This window comes from Equus quagga, chromosome 1 (genome assembly GCF_021613505.1).
Source record: "Equus quagga isolate Etosha38 chromosome 1, UCLA_HA_Equagga_1.0, whole genome shotgun sequence".
In the NCBI taxonomy this organism is placed as follows: Eukaryota; Metazoa; Chordata; class Mammalia; order Perissodactyla; family Equidae; genus Equus; species Equus quagga.
The window spans coordinates 141,111,552-141,129,189 of NC_060267.1; the positions used below are offsets into that span (position 1 = coordinate 141,111,552).

The window sequence follows — 17,638 nt, forward strand, 5'->3', positions numbered from 1 at the left end:
TAAAACTTCTACATCATGAAAATGTTACTATGTAAGGGAATTATAGTGTTAGGTGTATGATAATTTTTTTATTAACCAAAATGCCACACATTTTTAATCCTTTCTAAGACCAACAAAGCCACTCTAAGGCATTCAGTTTTCATACTTAAAGTACTGAATTTACTTTCAGACTATGAGACACAGCACAGTGTTTGAAACACTCACATTAATGATTTATAGTAATCATTCCCTTGTCTCATACCTGCACGTTGTAGCAAACACAGTTCATTGATACTTATATATTTCTTAAGCACATCCATGCAAACCTGCAAAAGTCATGAAAAATGTAAAATTACTCTTTAATATTTCATAAAAACCACAAAAATTTCAGTCCTATCTTTTTGCTTATTCCAATTTTTTTTTAAGTGAACTTAAAAAGCTTAAAAACTTAACAACTTATGAGCCAGCTGTGTGGCCGAGTGGTTAAGTTTGCGCGCTCCGCTTTGGCAGCCCAGGGTTTCGCCGGTTCGGATCCTGGTGCGGATCTAGTACCGCTCATCAAGCCACACTGAAGCGGTGTCCCACACAGCAGAACTAGAAGGACCTACAACTATGTACTGGGGGGCTTTGGGGAGAAGAAACAAAAAAAAACAACTTAAAACTTAAAGTTGATGTTAGGTCAACTCACAGATTTGAAATGCAAACTCTGTCAAAGAAATAATCAAGGAAACAGAGCCAAGATTAGAAGCAATTGGGGAAGGGAGGAGATCCTTGAATATTATAATTAAAAAAACCTTAACTAAGTCATTTTAAAAACAGCCATTTACTGGTGCAGGGATAAACACATTGACCAATGGATTAGAAGAGAGAGCCTAGCAACAGACCCACTCATACACAATCAGCTGATTTATGGTGACACTGCAGTGCTGTGGGGAAAGGATGGTCTTTTTAGTAAATGGTGTTGGGTCACCTGGGGATCCACATGGGAAAAAAATACTATCTTGACCTTCTTCTCACATCATAAACACAAATCGACTCTAGATGGCTTAAAGTACTAAATGCAAAAGATAACACAACAAAACTTTTAAAGGAAAAACACAAGAGAACATCTTCATGATTTTAGCAAAGATATCTTCAACAGGATGCAAAGTTAACACCATAAAAGAAAAAATTTGACAAAATTGGACCATATAAAAATTAAGAAACTTTGTTCATCAAAAGACACCTTTAAGAGAGTGAAAAGGTAACCTGTAAAGTTGTAAAAGGTATTTGCAATATGCATATCCAACAAAGAACTTGTATCCAGAATAAAGAAATCTTAAGCTAGATAAGAAAAAGACAATCTGATAGAATATAGCCAAAACATTTAGCTATTTCCAAAAAGGGGATATCTAAATGTCCAGTAACGATTTTGCAAAATGCTCAGTTTTATCAATCATCAGGGAAGGCATCACTCCCCACACACTGGAATGGCTAAAATTAAAAGGCTGATAATACCAAGAGCTGGTAAGGACATGAAGAAACCAGAACTCTCTGATGTTGCTGGTAAGAGCGTAATTTGGTAAACCACTTTGGAAATCTGGCAGTAGCTACTAAAGCTGAACATCTGCAGATCCCATGACCAAGTAACTCCAGTTTTAAGTATAACCCATCAGAACGTGTACACATATTCACCAAAAGACATGCAGAACAGTGATAGCATTGCTATTATAATTACCAAACTTAGAACCACCCAAATGCCCATCAAAAGTAATATTTGTCAACAGAATAAATTTTTATATACTCACACAATGGAATACTAAATACTATACAGCAATGAGAAAGAAATGTCTACAATTAAGTAAAAAAAATAGGTGAATCTCAAAAATATTGAGAAAAGAAGCCAGAAACAAAAGAATACAGATTGTATGATTTCATTTATGTAAAGCACAAAACCAGGCAAAGCTCATCTATGCTATCAGGAGTCAATGAAAATCTAAATTAAAATGTATTACTGAGATGGTTATTAAAACAATCTCTACTTCAAAGACTTTACATATTTTACCTTTTCATTCCCTTGCTCAGGCACATGAGCAAACTTGCATTGTGATCGTTCACAGCCTCGTAATGTATTAAAATGAAATTTGCAATATTTATGGGGTATCATCAACCCTAGGGGCTTCTGGAACACCTAGAAAATTAGACAAATTCCCTTTCTGTGTTAATTGTGAAACACTATCATCAAGTAAGAAAGCATTTGAAGCAACCAAAAAAATTATACACCCTCAACAGTATAAAGATAAATTGCTTGCTGACTTGATAAAAAAAACTCCAGGGGTCCGGCCCCGTGGCCAAGCGATTAAGTTCGCCCACTCTACTTCGGTGGCCCAGGGTTTCATGGGTTTGGATCCTGGGCACGGACATGGCACTCCTCGTCAGGCCATGCTGAGGTGGCATCCCACATAGCACAACCAGAGGCGCTCACAACTAGAATATACAACTACATACTGGGGGGTTTGGGGAGAAGAAGAAGGAAAAAAAAAAAAAGAAAAAGAAGATTGGCAACAGATGTTAGCTCAGGTGCCAACCTTTAAAAAAATTTAACATAGGGGCTGGCCCCGTGGCCGAGTGGTTAAGTTCGCGCGCTCCACTGTAGGCGGCCCAGTGTTTCGTTGGTTCGAATCCTGGGCGCGGACATGGCACTGCTCATCAGACCACGCTGAGGCAGTGTCCCACATGCCACAACTAGAAGAACCCACAACGAAGAATATACAACTATGTACCGGGGGGCTTTGGGGAGAAAAAGGAAATAATAAAATATTTAAAAAAAAAAAATTTAAAATAAATAAATACATACATACATACAATTTAAAGAAACTCCAAACAATTTATATTTTTAAAAATAATGGAAACAATTTAAAATGATTTGTCTGAATTTCTGCAATTTCCTTTAGTGTAAAATATTCCATCAAAGTTACCACTGTTTTCCTTTACATGTTTTTAAAAGCTTGTACAATCCCTCCTCCTCCTCATGGACCTGCTTCTTTTGCTTATGCAAAAAGTTAATTCCATTATAATATGCATCATATTTCAGATGCATTTATTAGAACCAAAATTTTGCTTAGCTTTTCTGATTAACAGAAAAAGGCAAATGACGGAGTCAAAGCTTTTTACAAGAAACTTTTCCTACAAACTGCTTTCTATCACTAGCTTTCTCTTTCACCACAGGCAACTATTCATCCTGTATTTTCTGTTTTGGATATCTCCCCGTCTTCTGCTTTCAAACTATGTTATTTGTGAATATCCTCTGAATCACTACTCATTTCCTGCCTCTGATCACCAACCCTCATTCAAAATCTGCATAATGTCTAGAACTGCTTAAAAAATGACAGTCAGGGAAATACAACAAGAAAGGTCCAAAGTATGTGCTTTACGAGATTATTATTATTTTTTAAATGGTGGACTTACCCCTACATTTTTTTCCCTCTTAAATATTTCACAAGTTTCAGGATTCTGCAGCTTTAGGAGAGAATGTTTTCCTGGAAATCTGAAATCTAGAAATGATTATGACATTACACCAATATGTTACAACTTATTCCCTTCAAAACAATGAAACAGATAATCACTACTATCTGCTTTAAAGTTTCACTTTGGACTATTCATACTCAATTCACAGACTGTGCTGCCATGGTGTGTTCCTGTGAAATATAGAACGATTTACATCTTAGGAGCTCGGTAAGTATTTTTAGAGTGGAATTTAAAATTTCAAATTCATTATAAGCTGAAGATACTGTCTTAAAAGCCTTACATAGCAGCATTGAGCACTGCACTCAAATGAGTTAAGTTAAACAGACAACTATTACACACAATAAAGCTTTCTAAGGGAAGAAACCTACTGACAAACCCAGGAACTACAGACTGAACTGTCTTCCCCTAAATTCATAGTTGAAGCCCTAAGCCACAATGTGACTTTATTTGGAGACAGGGCTTTTTATGGAAGTAATTAAGGTTAAATGGGTTTATAAGGGTGAGGCCCTTATAAGTGTCCTTATAAGAAGAAAGACCAGCGAGCTTGCTTGCTCTCTCCATGCAAATACACCAAGGAAAGGCACTGTGAGGACTTAGCAAGAAGGCAGCCGTCTATAAGCCAAGAAAAGAGCCAGAAACTGAACCCTGAACCTTGCTCTTGGACTTCTAGCCTCCAGAACCATGTGAAATCAATTTCTGTTGTTTAAACCACCCCATCGTTGGTAATTTATTTTGGCAGCCCAAGCTGAATAATACACCAGGCACCATATCCCTTAATGCTGGTTTTTAAAAATGGGAATTAGGACATTTAAAAATACTTTTCTCTAAAAGATAAAACAATAAAAATGTTTTTTTATTTTAAATAATTTCATTTTTTACTTTGGCAGCATCCAGATATAATCTAGAACAAGTTGAAGTTTTTGCTGCATAGCTTTGTAGTAATTTTCATTATGAAACCTGTAAGGCTTTCTAACATAAAATGTGTGACCGTGACGGGCTTGCTGCTATAATAAACACCACCAGGTGGCATGAAGTCAGTAATGGGAAGGTACAGAAGAGTTAGGTGTGTGCTACACAAAGGGATTTTGTTTCTAAATTCATTCTTCAATCTAGCTTATTTTGTTCAAAGAATTACGAATTATCAAAAAAACTGACACAAATTCTAAAATACATTCCAAAATACTCAACTAAAATATGAATATTTTAGGTATAACCTTTAATTTACCTGTACTACCATTATCACATAAATACAGATATTTCAGAAATTGTTCCATCAAAAGTACCAAGTAAAGGTACATAAGCCTTCTCATTTTAACATTCTATGCTTGTTTCAATTTTTTCTTTTCACCTTTTTTGTTCTTGGTGGAAAAAACTCCTATATAGTCTCTATACTATCACAAGCCAACAGAATTTTATTAAGAAAATAGTACCATTCATGCAGGGCTTCAGTAGTGTGTCTTCTTGATGAGCACTTAGATTCAAAGGCAGCACTGATAGGTACAGAGGTTTTGGGCCCAGTGCTGCTAACTGACATTCACCAACCATAATCTCTGCATTTTTAGAATCTTTGCTGTGTGAGCAGAAAAACCAAAATCAGAATTTAAATTTATTGTAAAACATTAAAGTAATGAGAATCAAATAAACAGAAACACACCTAATGCTATGTATATACTACATGCTATGCTGTATACTATTATCACACTATGATTCTTCAGTATTTTCAATAGGTGGTTCCTGCCTTCTTAACTAGAAACCAGCGTATGTTAAATGGCTGGGGGAGGGGCAGGAGTGAGGTGGTGGGGTTAAAACTAGAACAAAATATTTTTGATCATGCCAGACAAAAAGTCTGAGGAGGAACTGTTCTAATCCAGAAAAGACTATCTAATTATTCTATTGATAGTGCAAACAAATAAATGAATTATAAATTATTCTTCAGGACAAGTATATAGAATAAATTTACACATGTACTTGAAAGCTTCCTTTGGGAAGAAGGATAAATGAAATGTATTCTTCTAGGTTGCTGATTTAAACAGCTTTGATTACATTCTAATATGTGAGATCCTATATAATCAATTTTAGAAAAACTTAATCTGGAGGTCACTTATCTGGAAAAATAAAAAACTTAAGCAAGGGGGAGGGTAGGAAGTAACTCAGAACTGACTAATAGATATAAATGAATTTACTTTTTAGCAGAAAGATCACTGAAATACTGTAAGATTTTACCTTAAAAACAATTCTATTAAGCTTTTTCAGCTGAGGTTCCCTGGGTCAGAGAAGAGTAAAAATAGTAAGTAAGAAGAGGGGCCCACACTTAGAACAGTGGAAATTTAGTAGCACAGATGAAGTTTAAAAATTACACACAAAATAAAGATACTCCTCTTCCAACTTGGGACATCACTGATACGTGCAATCAACATAACCCACCTCCAAAAAAAAAACAAAACAAAAGCAGCAACATAAAGCAAACAAACAGCAATTATGGAAGAGATTATCTAGTAAAATTCTTTTATTTTTAACTGGATGACTGAAGCCCAGGGTAATACAGTGACTTGTCCAATGTTAAACTCCTGGGCATTATGATAGAGCCAAGGTGATGATATAACTCTGCCGGCTGCAATGACACTATTTAGTTTGTAAGCAAAATGCTTGCAACAGAAAAAAAAAAGTCAACCTCGTCACTTTTTCTTTAAGATCTCCAAATGGTCATGAATCATACTGGGCTTCTGTGACAATCTAAATCTGACCCAGGCTTTTCCTTAATACAATAGTTCTCAAACTTGAGCATGTATCAGGGTCAGCTGGTGGCCTTGGTGAAACACAGATTGATGGGCCACATCTCCAGAGTTCCGATTCAGTAGGTTGAAAGTGGGACTCAATAATTTGCATTTCTGACAAGTTGCCAAATGATGCTGCTGTGCAAAGGATCACACATTGGGACAACTGCTCTAACATAAAAGGACTTGAACATATTTGTCACCTGATCTGAGTGTGCCTTGCCTCAACGGCAAAATGGGGGTGGAGGATGGATCAGATGATCTCCAACGTGTCCTCCAACTCTAAGTTTGGTATTTGTATATATTCTAGTGAGTGTACTGTAATTCTCAGTACTAATCACTTCAGCCACGGAGGATACCTGCAAACTAATATGGTCATCTGATTTCAGCCATTCTTACCTTCATAAAAGTCATGTACATATTCCTTTTCTTTTATTTTACTACTGTTCTTTACTCCTTCCTCAAAAAATATTTTAATGGCTTAAAAAACTTAGTTACAATTTTAAGGTAACTTATAACATCCCTGACATCTGTGTATATCCAACACATTAATTAAATAATACCCAAGTATGGCTTACGGCATAGTAGCTCAGGCACATACAGCAGAAAGTGAAAAACGCACTCAAGATACATATTACATGAATGATTATTTTAAAGTTACAAAATTAAAAATTGTTACAGACCTTTTGCAAACTTCATAAATATTTTCTTTTTCTTCTGTAACAGTCACTTTGTCTGAAAATCTCCACTGCGAAGAGAATATGGTTAAGAAGTACAAGTGAGTATCTCTGTAACTCATATTAAGCTATGAGGTATACCAGATTTATTAGAATGTATACGATGTTAATTAAGCAAGTAGCTTATGGCTAACCTGGAAAACAATTCTATGCTACATTATTTAAAATATTGAAAATTGACTTAAAATTTTCTACTGTTGCTTAAGAGAAAAACTAATAGAAATCAATACGTTTTCTCAGTTTTTGATATCACCTTTAATTATACAAGCCAACGTTTCAAATTATTATGGACAATTAAAGTTATGCTTCTTTTCATTCAGAAAAAAGCTCTGAGTGATTTTTATTTTTAGGTGGTATTTATGAACAGAAATTTATTTTTCATTAGAAACATTTCTATGCATGTATTTAAAATGCTGCTATACTTAAAACACTTCACAATTAGTGTTTTGAGAGTTGTGATTTTTCCAATTATAAAAAAGCGATACATGCTCAAATATTAAACTTTTGAAACAACAGGCACCAAGAAAAAAAACCTCAAATGACCCATCACTTTAGCAGTCAGAAATTACCACTTAATATTTTACTTTGTATTCTTCTAGTCTTTTTTATTTTATTATTTAAAAATTGTTTTCCAGTTTTACCGAGAAATAATTGATGTCCATCACTGTACAAGTTTAGGGCATACAGCATGATGGATTAATTTACATATATTGTTAAGTGATGACCATAAAAGGTTCAGGTAACATCCATCATCTCTTATAGATACAATAAAAAAAAAAGAAAAAAATTTCTCCTTGTGATGAGAACTCTTAGGATTATCAACTAGTCTTTTCTAAAGTACATAACCATATTTTAAAATAATGGTACACACTCTATATACTATTAGAACCCTTAGGAAGAAAACCATAAAAATCAACTGAGCAACATGTAACATTAACAAGTAGAAAGATACACCCTGTTTCTGGATGAGAATGTTAAAGATGCTAATTCCCACCAAATTAATTTATACATTTTAAAAACCACAATCAGAGTTTACAGCAGTCTTAGAAGAATGTAAGAACACTTAAAAAGATTTTAGGGGCTGGCCCGGTGGTGTAGCAGTTAAGCTTGCACATTCCACTTCGGGGCCTGGGGTTCGCCGGTTCGGATCCCAGGTGTGGACATGGCACCGCTTGGCAAGCCATGCTGTGGTAGGCGTCCCACATATAAAGTAGAGGAAGGTGGGCACGGATGTTAGCTCAGGGCCAGTCTTCCTCAGCAAAAAGAGGAGGATTGGCAGCAGTTAGCTCAGGGCTAATCTTCCTCAAAAAAAAAAAAATAAAGTAAAATAAAGATTTTAGGTTTATAAAACATCTTAGTAACTTTTAAAGCAAGCCTTCCTTACTATTTTTATTTTTCAAATAATTAACAGTGTGGTATCAGTACAGGACCTGAGCATCAGTGAAACAAAAGAGGAGTAAAGGAATAGGTCCATATATAAAAATTTGAAAATATTAAAGATGGCATTTAAAATCTGTGAGGAAATGATTCAAAAAATGGTAGTAGAATAACAGGTTAGTCAACTGGATTGAAAATAAGCTTTGTACCAACTCATCATATGCCAAAACACTTTTTAGGTCCACTAAAGATGTAAATTAAAAAATAAATACCGAAAGTAGCAAAAATAAAATAAAGGTGAATATTTATACAATTCGGAGGGTGGAGAAAACCTAAATATGGCAGAAACTATGAATTATAGTATCAACAAGTTTGAATACAAACATTTTAAATGTTTTCATATGCTAAGAGAATAATACAAAGTACACAAAAGCCATCTATCAAAATAAAAAAAGAAAGGTGACATTATTTCTACATTCTTTCTCCCAAGGTAAATTTTAGATTTAGGTTGATAAAAAAGTTTAAACATAAAAACACTAGAAGAAAATATGGGAGAAAATTTTTAGTCTTGAAATGGGGGAGAGTTTGTCTAAATGCAAACATCATAAAAGAAAACTGATAGATTTGACTAAGTAAAAATAAAAAGCTCCTTAAAGATAAAAAGTTCCTAAACTAAGTCAAAACACAAATGAAAAACAGGAAAAAGTATGGCAACATATGACAAAGAACAAATATGTCTATATACAAAAACTTCCTACAAATAAAAAAAGATCAAAATCCCAGAAGAAAAACAGGCAAAGGACATGAAAAGGAAGTTCACAGAAAAAAATATAAATGGGTTTTAACATACTAAAAGATGCTTAACTAAACTCATAACAGAAAACCAAAGTAAAACTAAAAGTCATTTGTAAAAACAGATGGACAAAAATTAAAAAATTCTAATACTGAGTTGGTGAGTGTACAGGGAGAAACTGGCATTTTCATCCAGTGTTGCTGGAAGAATAATCAAAGCATTCTCTACGTAGCCCAATCTGACAGTTCTACTTCTAAGGATTAATCCAAAAATACTTCACATACGCAAAATGCCTTATGCTCAAGGATGCATAATGTAGCAATATTTAAATAGCAAAAATGAGAACAAACCAAGTGTCCATCAATAGTGGTACTTATTGAATGAGTCTATACATACAGTGGATAATTATACAATTATAAAAACAAGGCATCATTATAAACATTGAAAAGAAACAATCTCCATTATATACGAAGTCAAAAAAAGCAAGATAAAGAATGGTATGCTACCATTTGTATAAAATTAAGAAGGATACACAATAACTCCACTTTGACAGATGGGAGAGTATCTCTTATTGGGCTAATCTTTCTGCAGGTAACAACTATAAACCCTAGACAAAATATAAAAAGTCTCTGTCTGAAAACACTGGAAAGATATGAAAAGCAGGCAGAATCTGGAGGGAAGTCTATACTTGGAAGGAGGGAATGACACTGGGTAACTGTCCTGTTTTTATGGCTTTATTTATGAAGGCACGCCCTAGTTGGAACCACTTGGGAAGGCCAAAAATTTGCCCTACTGACACAAAGAACCAGAAGACAGAGTTTTCTCTTAGGGCCAAGTCAGAAACTGGTTAGTATGGCTGAGAATCCTAGAAAGGAGAGAGTCTATGAAAGGAAGCCCCAAAATCTGCTTATAAACTTGGTCTAAATCTCTAGCTGACCCCTGAACTATACCTATGTAAGGCAGACTGCAAACAGCCCAGCTAAGACTAAAAGAACTGAACAAAGATTTCAACTGCTTGCTACCATAGGGGAGTAATGTGGAGGCTGAGTTCACCCAAGCTAAAACCTAAGCATGCAATTTCAACATAGCCCAGGACCTGAAGACTAGGGCATTTATCCCAGAGAAATTAAAAATTAGGTTTGTGCAAAAACCTGTACATGAATGTTTATAGCAGTTTTATTTGTAATAGCTCCAAATTAGAAACAACCCTGATGTCCTTCAATGAATGAATAGCTAAATAAACTGTGGTAACCCATACTATGGAGTATTGGTAAGCAATAAAAATGAATGAACTAGTGATACATGCAACAGACTTGATGAATATCCAGAGGATTATGCTGAGTGAAAAAAAAAATCTGAAGAGGTTACATACTATATGATTCCATTTATGTAACATTCTTGAAATGACAAAATTATAGAAATGGAGAACAGATTAGTGGTTGTCAAAGATTAAGGAGGAGTAAGGGATAGGAGGGAAAGAAGTAGGCATGGCTATAAAAGGGTAACATGAGGGATCCTTGTAGTGATGGAAGTGTTCTGTATCTCTTCTGTATTAATACCAACATCCTGATTGTGATATTGTATAATAGTTTTGCAACGTTACCATTGGGGGAAAGTGGGTAAAGGGTACATGAGACCTCTCTATATTATTTCGTATAACTGCATATGAATCTACAATGATCACAAAATTAAAAGAAATGTGGGATGCCACTAAAGCAGTATTTATAGACAAATTTATAGCATTAACTACCTCTTTTAGAAAAATAAGGGAAGCTTCCAATCAATGACCTCAGCTACAACCTTAAGAAACTACAATTAAAAGCCAATTAAAAGCAAAGTAAGCAGAAGAAAGGAGAAAATAATGATCAGAACAGAAATCAGCGATATAGAAAACAGCAAAGCAAGAGAGAAAAAAATCAATAAAATCCAAAGCTGGTTCTCTTGGAATAGTAATAATATTAATAATCTTCTAGCCAACCTCCAGTGAATCTACATTTATTTCAAAATACCAAAATTACAGAGATGAAGAACAGACTAATGATTGTAAGGTTAGGGATGTTAGGGGTAGGGAGGGAGGTGTGACTAAGGGGTAGCCTAGGGAGATCTTTGTAGTGATGGAATAATTATCTTGATTGCAGTAGCAGCTACAAAAATCTGCACACTTGATAAAAAACACAGAGCTACATACACTCACTGTACTAATATCAAATTCCTGCTTCTGATATTTCACTTTAAGATGTAACCATAGGGGGAAACTGGGTGAAGAATACCCAGGTCCTCTCTGTACTACTTTTGCAACTTCCTGTGAATCTACAATTATTTCAAAATAAAAAGTTAAAAAAAAGTACGCTAGCATTTAAACTATCTGGGGCTCAAAACTAGAATCATTAAGCAATTACTACCATGGTAAACTGGTAAACCTAAAAATTGTTACATATGGATTCTAGCTATAACTAATACACAGAAGAAAGAAAAAATAAAAATAAGGTCTCTGGAAAGACAGAAAAAATATATACATACACACACACATACACATACATATAAGATCAGTAAGAAAGCATTTCCAAAAATTCACAGGAAACCATATACCAAAGCAGAAAACTTATTCCTAAAATGTAAGGTGGGAGAGAAACGGATAAAGTTCATTAAGTCCCAAATTTGGGGCCAGATATCCTAAGACAAGTATTATTGACTGGGTCACGTATTTTCTAAGGAGCTGGTCCTTTGAAGCTTACCATGGTATAAGAATAAATGTATCACCCCACTTCCCTTAAACAAATCCAAGAAATCTTACCATGTGAGGGAACAGCCAACAATTCTGCGGATTATTTTTAAAAGAGTTAACATTGAAAACAAGTTGACATCTTTAAAATTTTTATAGTGTTAAGAACTCAGTGAATTCTGACAAACACGTCCTAAAATCTTTCCTTCCAGGAATGGATGGATTAAATCTTTTCCTCAACTTTAAGTAGAACAGAGTACAAATCGTTTCTTTTATTTTTTAAAAATACTTCAGAGTAAGGGTTGGCATGCTAAGGCCTGCAGGCTGCCTGTTTTTGTAAATATTTATTTGAACACAGCAATCACTATTTATTTACACACTGTGTATGGCTTCTTTCTTGCTACGATGGCAGAGCTGAACGGTTGCAACAGCAACCATATGGTCCACAAAGCCATACAGATGTTTATTATCTAGTCCTTTAAAGAAAAGGTTTGCTTGGGGCCGGCTCCGTGGCCAAGTGGTTAAGTTTGCGCGTTCCGCTGTGGTGGCCCAGGGTTCAGATCCTGGGCGCGGACATGGCACCGCCCGTCAGGCCACCTTGAGGCGGTGTTCCACATCCCACAACTAGAAGGACCTGCAACTAAGATATACAACTATGTACGGGGGGGTGGGGAGATAAAGCAGGAAAAAAAAAAAAAAAAAAGAAAAGGTTTGCTGATTCTTGCAAGGGACTCTGCTGTGTGACCTTGGACAAGATACTGACTCTAAGTCTCAGTTTCTTTATCTGTAAAAGAAAATAACAGTACACACCTTATGTGCAGTAAAAGAGGAACTCAGCAAGTCCAGGTTGTCTACACACCGTACATTAAAGGTTTTCACTTGCTCCTGGGAGGTAACTTCTAAGCTCTTGGACTACACTGCCTGATAAGTGTGTCTTTGTTTACCTGGGGCCTGGGACCAGACAGCTAATGATGTGTAGTTTATGGTAGGGGGTGGTGGGCCACTCCAGATGGTCTATACTAACAACACCATTTATGGTGGGGGCCTGGGGCCATGTGGTAAAAGCCTGACCTCTGGAGGGTCTGGAGATTCAGTGATTAAGGTCAGCCACACAGGTGGTCAGCCATGCCTATGTGACTAACCCCAATAAAAAGCCTGACCAGGGTTTGGGTAAGCTCCTCTGGCTGGCAATATTCTGTGTGTTACCATGCATCACTGCTGAGTGAAGCAAGTAGTGTCCACACGACTCTACTGGGAGAGGACAACTGGAAGCTTGTGCCTGGTTTCTCCTGGACTCTACCCTATGTGACTCTTCTGTTTGCTGATTTTAATCTGTTCTTTCACTGTAATAAACTGTAACCTCCAGTATAACAGCTTTGCTAACCTCTGTGAATTCTTCTAGCAAATCACTGAACCTGAGGATGGTCTTGGGGACTCCTGAACAGCACTCATTACATTATAGGGATAAATGTGATAACCAGTGCTAGGTGTTTAGCAGTGGCTGGCTGGCATTTAATAAAGGCTTAATATATACTGGCCGTTATCATTATCAAACCATTAAGAAAGCACTTTGTGAGATTTTTATTCATGTTTACTCGGACACTTCTAGCACTTAAAGAATATTTTCAAATGATGTTCACATTCAATATTCGTTGAACAATTATTTGTGTTATTACTCTGTATCAGCCACTGCTCTAGGGGCTGGAGATTCAGTAGTAAGCAAAATGGACAAAAATCCTTGCCTTCATGGAGTTTCATTCTAGCAGGAGGATACAAAGATAAATAAGTAAATGGATAGGATGTTTGATCATGATAAGTACAAGAAAGGGGGATATGAAATGTTGGGAGAAGGGAGAACCCTGAAAATTTAGGTTGGATGGCCAGGGAAGGTCTCTCTGAGAACACAAAATTTGAGTAAAGATGTGAAGCAAATAAGAGAGCCAGCTACACCATCTTTTAGAAGAACATTCCAGGTAGATAAAATGGCAAAGACAAAGGCCTTGAGGTGGGACATACCAAAGTCTGGTATGTTCCAAGAACAGCAAGGAGGCTAGTGCAGTTAGAGTGAAATGGATAAGGAGAGGAGCAGAAGAGATCAGAGAGGTAACAAGGTGGAAAGGGGTACAGGGAACAGATACAGGGTCTTGTAGGTTATGGTGAGGACTTTGGCTTTGAATCTGAATGACATTAGAAGCCATTGGAGAGTTTGAAGCAGAATAATGACATGATCTAACTTATGCTGTGTTGAGAATAAACTATAAGAGGACAAGATTAGAAGCAGGATATCTGTCAGGAGGCTACTGCAATAATTCAGGCAAGACCTGATACTAGCCTGGGCCTGTGTAGTGCTGGTGTGGGTGATGAAAACTAAACAGTTTCTAGACATCAACTGAAGGTAAAGCCAGCAGGATTTCCTTACAGTCTGGATACAGAGAAAAAGTAAGAAAATCCAAAGTTTTGAGCCTGAGTAATTATAAAGGATGGAGCTGCCATTAAGACAGAAGGAGAAGATGACAGGAAGAGCTGGTCTGTAGTAGGGGAAGGGACATATAAAAGGAGTTCAGTTTTGAACATGTTATATTTGAGACAGCAATTTGGATATCCAAGTGGAAAAATCAGTAGGCAACTAGACCTTTCTGCAGCCCAGAGAAGAAGTTCAAGCTGGAGATACAAATTTGAGAATCTTAGCCCCCAGATGGTATTTAATGCAATGGGGTTAGCTGAGACCATCTAAGGAGCAAATCTAGATAGGAAAAAAGAACAGATTCATGGTCTAGGCTCTGGGTCACTCTAATATGTAGAGGTCAGGGAGATCAGGAGAGATCAGCAAAATCAACTGGGAAGCTGCAGACAGAAAGGCAGAAAGTAAAGCAGGCAAGTATGTTTATGGAAGTCAAGTGAAAAAAGTGTTTCAAGGAAAGAGTGATCAATTGTGTCAAATATGTTTGATAGGTTAAGTAAGATTAAGACTGAGATGTGTCCCTTAGATTCAGCAACAAGGAAGTAACTGGAGAGTTTAAGAAGGGTAGTTTTGGTGGAGGTGAAGGCGGATATCTCTGGAATGGGTTCAAGAGAACTAGGGGAAGGAAACTGGAGATAGTGGGTAGAGACAAGCCTTTTGAGAAGTAGGATGACAGTTGAAAAGGAAAAGGGGACCTGAAAGGTTTTCTTTGCTTCGTTTGAAGATGGGAGAAAAGCATGTCTATATGTTGAAGAGAAACATCCAGTAATGATAGAAGAATTACTGGAATAATATTTTAAGAGAGAAGAGATGGCCTCTAGCACAGTGCAGGGAATAGCCTTGGCTAGTTCATACACTGTAACAGAAAAGAAGCTAGAGTTTTGGGACCAGATGCAGGTAGGTGGGCTAATATATTGGTGGGAACTTAGGAAGTTCTTTTCCAATTACTCCAATTTTCTTGGTGAAGTAGGAAACTAGGTGGTTAGCTGTGAGGAGGAATAAGGAGAAAGAAGAAAATATGAAATAGTTGCCCAGGGGTCAAATTATGCAAAAGGTTAAGACAACCATACACATTATCTGGCAGAAAACAGAACAAACTTGATACCCCAAATTTCCCCCATATCATATACCAGTGGTATGTTCCACCCTCTAGGTAGGTTTAGTTCCAATTCCTATGCCTTCTACACCTGTGGTTGAATAACTGATGCTTACATTCATAGCCCTAAGGTATTACGATATTCTAAAATTTCAAAGATCAAATGATATTCAACACTTTGTGTTTAACAAGGAAGGAAAATATGTAACAATTCAGAAAGACTTACACAGGTTTGAGGTTTTTTTAGTTTTTCAGGATACCAAAAAAAGCTAAATATATAATTAAAGAGTACACCCTATTTTCCCAGACAAGCGAAACTCTATTAATACTGTGCTTATGCAAACCATCAAGCAACGTATCCCAAGGCTAGAACGATGTGATTCGTTTACTCAATAAAAAGGAGTTAACACTTGTCACCTGACAGCACTGTTAAGATGAATTTCGGTATTACCACTATAGACCAAGAAATAAGAAAATGCAGAAGATTCCTTAGTACCTTTTCATCCAAATCTGAACTATTTATGTGTTCGCTGAAGTCTCCCAGTTTTTCATTTTCAGAGATCTCATTAGTAACTTCTCCTAAGAAAATGTTTGCACCTTTGGAATCACGTTTTATCTCATTTGCTGAAAAGAAATAACATTCACCTGTAGAAACTTTAAACAGCAAAATAACCAAGTCATTCAAAGATTGTTCTAAAAATGAGTTAGAATTCAGAGACTCTTTTAAAGTCCAATGTGACAAATATGAAGTAGAGTTTTCAGCAAATCACACAATTATTCCTCCCTCTCTATCAAAATAACTCCAGTATGCAGTATAAAAAGAACTGGCAAGGCAAAATTATGACATATCAAGATAAATTTAAGAATGTTTCTTGATCATGTCCAGCTATTTTCAATATTTTTAAAACTTGAAAGTTAAAGTAAAACTAACTTTCAGATTAAGTTATTTCCTGTGAAGTAAAAATCCATATATTTAAACTTATTGCTAGCTATTAATTATAAAAAATTTTAAAAAGGTCTCATTTAACATGCGCTAAAGCTTAAATATATATTTCAAGTCAAAATAAGGCTACAAAAATTGCTAAGGTCAATTATCTATCTTTTGTAGATAAAGCCTAACAAAGTTGTTTACTAAATAGTCAAATGGAAAATTTCTCAAAATCTGATCTGCCAACCAGGAAATTAAAGCCGAGAAAAACTGACAAACTGTAAAACATATGGTTAACAGACTCTAAAACGAAAAGCTTCCTATTTTAATGAATTCATTTTGACTAGGCTTGAATGGAGATATAAAAAGATACTTCTTTTTATACTGCATATTCTGAAAATGTCAAATTTTACCTGCTGACAAGGAAGCACAGATCTCTGACTTCATCAAACCAGGATCCAGGACAGGAAGTTCTCTATTATAAAGCAAACAGAGCTTAAACATTACAACATATTCTATGCAAAACTATCCACTTCTCCAAACGTACAATACCAGCTGTAGCAGCTGGTAAACATCAGCTCAAGTTCTCCACAGACTGAGTACTGTACTGGGACTCAGAACTCACTACACCCAAGCAGATTCCTCATTTGGTTCTTTAATTACATATGCCACAATTGTTAGGGAGTGGTGCCATTCAAACTCTGTTTTCAGAGAGAACCAGATGACATATACCAAGCATTTAAAAAAATTTTAAAGTATTACACCAATATAAGACAATGTTTAACTTCTACTCTCAAGCATGTGTATGTATGTCTTACTGCCAATGTAAAAAGAAGAAAAGTTTGAGAGCAGTGTGAGAGCTTTTTTTGTAGCCTCTGAAGACAACATATGGTCTAAAAGTCAAGGTTATGGAGATCAGAGTTAGACCAACCTGGGTTCAAATATTGTTCTGCCACTTACTGTGTCAACATTATTTAACTTTTTTGAGTCTATCTGTAAAATGAGAATACCACCTACCCACAAGGTTATTGTGAGGATTAAATGAGATAAAATGTCCTTAAAACAAATAGCATAGGCTCAACAAATGAAAACTACATCTATAGGAGCCACTCAAAAACAAATGGCCTAACGCTATTCCAATTTTAGAAACTTAGACAAAACTACATAAAAGTACACAGAATAAAATATAATAAACACCCATAATCCCACCATTTATTCATTTAATAAATCGGTTTTATTAAACCTATCCTACAGCTCTATAACT

At 35.8% G+C, this 17,638-nt stretch overlaps 1 protein-coding gene across 1 annotated transcript in view; it reads right to left on the reverse strand.

Annotated features, from left to right (window-relative positions):
- Positions 1 to 17,638, reverse strand: part of TOPAZ1 (testis and ovary specific TOPAZ 1) — an 81,434-nt gene that overhangs the window by 52,336 nt on the left and 11,460 nt on the right. Inside the window, exons 3-9 of the mRNA XM_046653698.1 lie at positions 16,788 to 16,849; positions 15,943 to 16,070; positions 6,944 to 7,008; positions 4,917 to 5,056; positions 3,427 to 3,512; positions 2,024 to 2,149; positions 242 to 305 (exon numbers count right to left, since the gene is read on the reverse strand). Of these exons, the coding sequence (XP_046509654.1) occupies positions 242 to 305; positions 2,024 to 2,149; positions 3,427 to 3,512; positions 4,917 to 5,056; positions 6,944 to 7,008; positions 15,943 to 16,070; positions 16,788 to 16,849 (671 nt within the window). The remainder of the gene's footprint in view (positions 1 to 241; positions 306 to 2,023; positions 2,150 to 3,426; positions 3,513 to 4,916; positions 5,057 to 6,943; positions 7,009 to 15,942; positions 16,071 to 16,787; positions 16,850 to 17,638) is intronic.